We start from the raw sequence: 6,436 nt of genomic DNA, 5'->3' as shown, positions 1-6,436 counted from the left end.
TCTCTCTCTATCTCTCTCTATCCCACTTTAAATTTTAAAGTTCTCTCTCTCTCTCTATCCCACTTTAAATTTGAAAAAAATTGTAACGCCAATGAATTTTAATGAGGCAAGCAAGTTTCAACAACGGTTTTGAAGCAAGTTTCAACAACCGTTAGGTTTCAAACAAATTTCAATTGGTCAGGAGATCCTTTCGCGAGGCTGTTAATCATGACTGAAAAAAGGAGGGGACCTAGGAAAGTATCCTCCTTGGGGTATGCCGTAGTGGACAGGAAGGATATTTGAATAATGACTCTGATATTTGAGAGCCTGCGATCTATTTGTTAAAAAGGAAGCAACCAATTTTAAGAGTAAGGAATCAATATTGAACAATGGACAGGTTTTTCAACTTAAATAGTGTGGTTAACAAGGTCAAATGCTTTCTGAAGGTCAATGGAAATTTAATAAAAGTAATGAGGATGTGGGAAGTAGAAGTGGATTTTAGATTCCCAAATTCCCCCAGTTCTATTTTCCTTTAAAAGGACTTTTTTCCTTTTGCTAATCTGCAAGGAATCCTTCACAAAATATCGATAAAATAGGAGTAAGGGTAATAGTAATTTCCCCCAAAGTTTGTGATCTTTGTTAAACAGGATAGACAAGGGCTTAGAAAGAAACTCACTGAAGACAGGTCCTAAAGTTCTCCTTCTAAATACCCTGCGCGTGCAGAGGGTAAAAAATAGTGAGTGAGAGAGAGAGAGAGAAAGAGAGAGAGAGAGAGAGAGTTCACCTTTTGACACCCCCATCTTCAACTCTTGAGGATAGTTCTTACCTGACTCCGTCAATTGAGGAGCTTGAACATCAGAAGAACTTTCATATGAGGTAAGAGTAGGTTCTTTTCCAACTGCAGCAGTAGATTTGCTAAGGAATGACTCTTTACACCATCTTACAAAAAAAAATGAAAAAATAAATAAAGAAGTTCTATGGACAATTAGGACTTCACAAGATAGCGAAAAATTGTTCCTAAACAATTGCAAACTACATTTTCGAAAAATTCGACGCGGTGTCAGTGAAAATTGGTGATGCATTTCGAGAGTAAAAATTGTAGAAAGGACTTAACCGCCTTAAAATATAAAAATAAAGAAGCTTAAGGACAATTAGGACTTCACGAGATAGCGTAAAAATGTTTTTTGAGTATGTTTTGAGCAAAGTTTTTGTGTATGTTTTGTTACCTTTTGTTAAAAAAACTAAGAATAACAGTCAAAATCAGTTGTTGTTCAAGCGGCGTATTAACTGCCCGCATGCCCACCGTGTTTTAACTTGTTTAAGCCACCTTGTTTATGCCAGTGGCTCAGAGGTCCATTTTTGTTCCCTGGACCTGTCTAATACTTTTGACAGTGTTTCTCATGCTCTAGTTATGTTTTCCCTAGTCAGTTCTGAATTCAACATTTCTTTCGTTCGGGTTCTTCAGTTTTGGGATAGTAATTCCCAACCTTGGTTAGAGTTTTCACTTAATTTTTATGGCAACATTTCAATCCGTTCATGAGTGCGTCACTTTCACCTTATCCCTAGTCAGTTCTGGATTAATAATCTCTATTGTTCGGGTTCTTCAGTTTTGATATAGTAATTCCAATGCTCGGTTAGAGCTTTCACTTAATTTTTCTGGCAATATTTCAATGCGTCAAGGTGGCGTTCTTTCACCGTAGCTTTTCAGAATTTGTATCCACTGTGATCTATTCAAAATTTAGCATCAGTAGATACATCAAAAGAATCAACTTATTATGCTGATTCCAAATATATAAGATTCATCAAGTTTAGTGTTGTAAATCAAAGTGACAAGCCTTACAAAATTTGCCTGATTTTTGAAGAAAGGGGAAAACGACCCCTAAAATTCATAGAATCTTAATATAAATCAACTCATCGTATTCAACGTACCAAAGAATCCTACTGTAGAAGTTTCAAGCTCCTATATACAAAAATATAAATTATCAAAATTTGTCAAGGACTTATCAACGACTTATGTTTTTACCATTACTAAAATAGTATTGCTTCCTATATTAGTAAATATGTCAACTACTTAACTTCTTCCTGTTTTACACTTAAAATGAACAGAAAGTAACACAAGCAGGAGTAGGGATGATGCCTTTCAAGCCTTCTGAAGGAACAGAACTGAACAAAAAATATAAACGTTAAATTATTTACTCACCAAGGCACAGCACATCGCATCCAATAGTGCAGAAAATAACTTGTGTTAATCCTGACCAATAATTCCCGAAGAATTAATAAAAAAAAAATATATCTTTTTTTTGCATAAAAGTTTGCTAATGAGAAATGACATTTCAAAGTTTTGAGAAGCTGAAAGCCATAGGTGTTACGTGAGGGGGAGAGGCATCCAATATTGTTGGTGACTTGGTAAAAAAGAAATTGAATTGGCGGTACATTATCATCTGGAAAAGCAGGAAATTCTGGACATTAAAACATCGAAGATTATTTAATGGAAAGTTTTAAATTCAACTAAGCTTCTAGATTTTACAAATTGGCTAAGGAAAACGAAAGGTGACATTGTATGCCTACGAGAAACCAATCTAGATGAGCTGAATAAGACTAACATTCCTGTTTTTAAAATATATAGAAAGACAGGTTTTCTGACTGCAAGGATAGAGATGTCGCTTTGCATACCAAAAATAATCTATCCTACTCTCTATTACCAATTAAACTGTATAATGATGATGTAGATGCAGTTGAGCCATTTTTCACTTTAAAAATTGCAACCACTTTAAAATACAGTCCTTTTATTATTCCAACGGAAGAAACCAAATTTCTGATGTTCTAAGCAAACAGCTAATGGGGCGAAACATATTTTGTATGGTGATTTTAGTGTCTATAGTTACCTATGGGAAGATGTAAATCAAACACCGCAGAGAAGTGCATTGAATAAGTGACTCTACAGATCCCAGATGCTTTAGTACTTTTACCGGTCTAAACACCTAAAGTCATAGGCAGCACAATAGCACTGCCTGCATAAAGGGCGATGCTGCCACTATGTATTGTTAAATTATTCTTTTGTTTTTAAACCATGTCACTTCGTATAGAAGGTGAAACTTAAAAAAATGCGTAGAAACTTAAAAAAAGGCTTATTCGATTGGAAATTGAGAGGGCTAGTGCCCTTTTCATTAGTCGAAAAGGATTTGAGGGCTAAAGATCCTCCAGACTCCCATGGCCCTGGAATTAATAAAAAAAACTTTCCAAAGAGATGTGTTTTTCAAAGAAAAGTCTAAAAAATCACAAACAATTCCGGCAGTGTGTCCTGGTACACATGATAAACGGGCACCATTCATCCTAATAAAGACTTTTTTTCAGGGTCAATAGGTAGGTCAATGGTCGAAGGCCAAGTGTTCAATGGTCAAGGTCAATCAGATATATTGGATTGAATTTTAGTTCGAAAATAGCTAAGAAGTGTCGCAGCCTCAAACAGAGGTTAGATTGTAGATATAACTGTAGGTAGTTATGATAAGGAACTTTTTCAGCGGAACATACTTTGTAGATCAGACAACCATTTCGCTGTGAAAAGTTTGTAGGAATAATAATGGCATAAAGTCAGAAAGAAAACTTACCTTTAAAGATGCATGGAGAAGAACACAAAAAGATGGAATTTTCCCTTCATCTATAGACAAGTCTTCATGAGTACTAGCTTCTGATTTTAATGCATCACCAGGTACCACGGATAAGCCTGCAAAAATAAGCTCACTATTAACAACTTCATCCTAATTCGTTGGAATTAACCTTAAAAATTAACTTTTTTCGAAAAATTTAAGTTTAGCTACCAAAAACATAATGTTGACATTATAATGACAAAATCTTAATTTTTTTTCCTTTGTTTGTTACCATTTTCCTTTATAATTTGTATTCTTCTTTTTTTTCGAACTTGTGCCCTTTTCTAACTCTGACTCAAGTTGAAGATTTGCTTGTACTGTTTAAAATACTTTTAAAATGACTTTAAATTTTATTTCATAAACCCAGAGCCTTGGTTGTGATTTTTGTGAGAATTCCATTTTTTAAAGTTCTTGCGTCTTATATATACATTCCAACACACATAATAAAACCGCACTTCTATGCTACGCGTAAACGACTAATCTTAAGAAACATTCCAGATTTCTAATATATCAGGATTTGACAACAAGAGAAATAATCCCCTTTGGGAAGAAAAAAGAAACTACAAGAAATTATATCTTATATGGTTTCCTGTAGTTTCTATTTTTTTTTTTTTTTTTCCCAAAACGGGTTATTTCTCTTAGTGTCGAAACCTGTATATAATATATAAAACACAAACATGAAACGTCGATGTGATTTTTTTTCCTTTTTTTGGTGGGGGGGGGGAGAATATTATACAAATTACATAGTACATAACATAATTATCAATATATAAAAAATCTGTCCAAGCCTTTCCTCATTGCTTTTCCCTGTGGACAAGTTTTAAGAAAAGATTAATTTGAAAATTGTAATTACAAATGTATCTCCCATTTAAACGCAGATTGATCAGCAGTTTCACTAATTTTTGATCAAACTGCGATTTCTAGCTCACGAAAGTACATCTATCTTGTCAGTTCTTATACGTCTATTTTATCAATTCTTGATTTTTGAGAAAATATAATTTCCAACAATGACTAGGATTTTTTACATGAAGCTTCTTATAATTATTAAGTAAGCAAGTAAGTATGATGGAACTTTACCCTCAAGGTCCAAAACGGCGGTGCTGATCTCCGTTTCGTGGCCCTTTAGCCAGGAAGTGCAATGGGGAGTTGGGGGCCAGCCATCCTGTGCTTTCGCACACCTTTCCTGCTTACCTTCCCCAAAATTATACAGATACCTATTTAGAGCTGGGTCAATTCTGTCTGAGCTTACATAGTCACACCACTGACCCCCATTATAAATTAAATAACTGGCTACGACAGGGATCAAACCTGTGCCCCCTTGTAGAAAGCATTCTCAAACCAGACCGCCAACCACTTAGCCAGGAGTAAGGCAGTAAGGAGTCTGCCAATTAGTAAGGCAGACAACAACTGATGCTGCAAATCATGCTAACTTGTTAGGTGAAGATTATAGGCACTTAAAAAAATTTCAAATCATTTTTATAAGATTCTTTGCTAGTATTTTTCAACTAGTAATACATATAGTAAGCTGTTGTTTAGGGTTAATCGCCGAGTCAACTTTTGAAAGGCAGGAAATCTAGAAAAACTTAAAAAAGGGAAAAAAGGAAAAACCTTTACAGAGCTTATCACAGGAGTGAACGAAAGGAATCTTTAAAAATTTGAAATTCTCCTTACTGGCTAGATTATAGGTAATTAATCCAAAAAATTTAACAATGCAATACAATAATTTCTAAGATATGAGCTATCAAATTTAATTATAGAAATGGGTCAGTTGTAAAAATAAAATGTACTAAATTTAAACTTTATTTATTAAATTCTTTGTCTCAATAATATATTTACAGTCATCATATATATCGTTGCAAAAGTAATTGAAAAAGTGTATTCGATTGCTATAGCAGACTTACCAAACATAAAAAAAGAGACGATTTTTAAGGAGGGAACTAAAAATTAAAAAAAAAGTTTTTAATGCAAATTTAGAAAGTATAAGAAATTATAGGTCTACCTGTAATATTTCCTTAAATGAAGTTCATTTTTTGAGGGGAAAATTATATAATATTTAACTTTTCTGGAAGTTTCGTTTTTTAGTTGAATCTGGACTTTTTTTTTAAGTTTTACGGTTTGCTGAAAGTTTAGGAATTAGCCATCGTCATCACTTACCAGTCAATCTGTAGCGCTTCTGGCATCTTATCTGCTTATATACGACAGAAAAAGCCTACAATGTTAGGAAAGCATGTATTCAGGTTAATAATTACAATTCTGTGATAACGAAAGAAAAAACTTTTAAATACCCGATTCAGGCCTTGGTACTATTAAATGTCTTGATAGAAGGGGCGGGTTTCCCAAATCAGCAAGCTGCACAAATCCAATCACTTTTAAATTTGAGGACATTTGAAGAGATCTACCGACTGTGTCAGATGAAAGAACTGCAGGCTACAAGACAGAATAATTCAGTAAAGCGTTGGTGCAGCAAGCCCAATATAACGACAAAAGTAAAGCAGTGTGAGGAAACTTCTGTAAAAGAACAATTCATTTCAGTTGGCAAAATTAAATAAACTGACTGTGAACATCGTGGCAATATCCTACGCAAAGCATGGGAACAGTCTTCATTACAAGTCTCTGAAATGAAATCTAGAAGCTTAAAAAAAGGCAAGGTTCTATAACCAATGATTTGAACATTCTTATTGACATACTCCAGCGTAAACACGTGACTCGGTTTAACTAATCGTCAACGTAGTTTGTCTAAGTTTATAGTTATAGTGTTTAAAGTTCGTCTGTCTATTGTCTGTTTAGTCTATGCTAAAAGTTGTGACTTA

General features: G+C 34.2%; 1 protein-coding gene across 1 annotated transcript in view; it reads right to left on the bottom strand.

Annotated features, from left to right (window-relative positions):
• LOC136034611 (integrator complex subunit 14-like) overlaps nt 1-6,073 on the bottom strand; it is a 30,126-nt gene extending 24,053 nt beyond the window's left edge. The window contains exon 1 of the mRNA XM_065715898.1: nt 5,912-6,073. Coding sequence (XP_065571970.1) covers nt 5,912-6,011 — 100 coding nt within the window. The 5' untranslated portion in view covers nt 6,012-6,073. The remainder of the gene's footprint in view (nt 1-5,911) is intronic.
• Nucleotides 6,074-6,436: the final 363 nt, after the last annotated feature.

The sequence above is a fragment of the Artemia franciscana genome, chromosome 13 (genome assembly GCF_032884065.1).
Source record: "Artemia franciscana chromosome 13, ASM3288406v1, whole genome shotgun sequence".
Taxonomy (NCBI): domain Eukaryota; kingdom Metazoa; phylum Arthropoda; class Branchiopoda; order Anostraca; family Artemiidae; genus Artemia; species Artemia franciscana.
The sequence above is the reverse complement of the archived record's forward strand: the minus strand, read 5'-3'. Positions and strand labels throughout refer to the sequence as shown.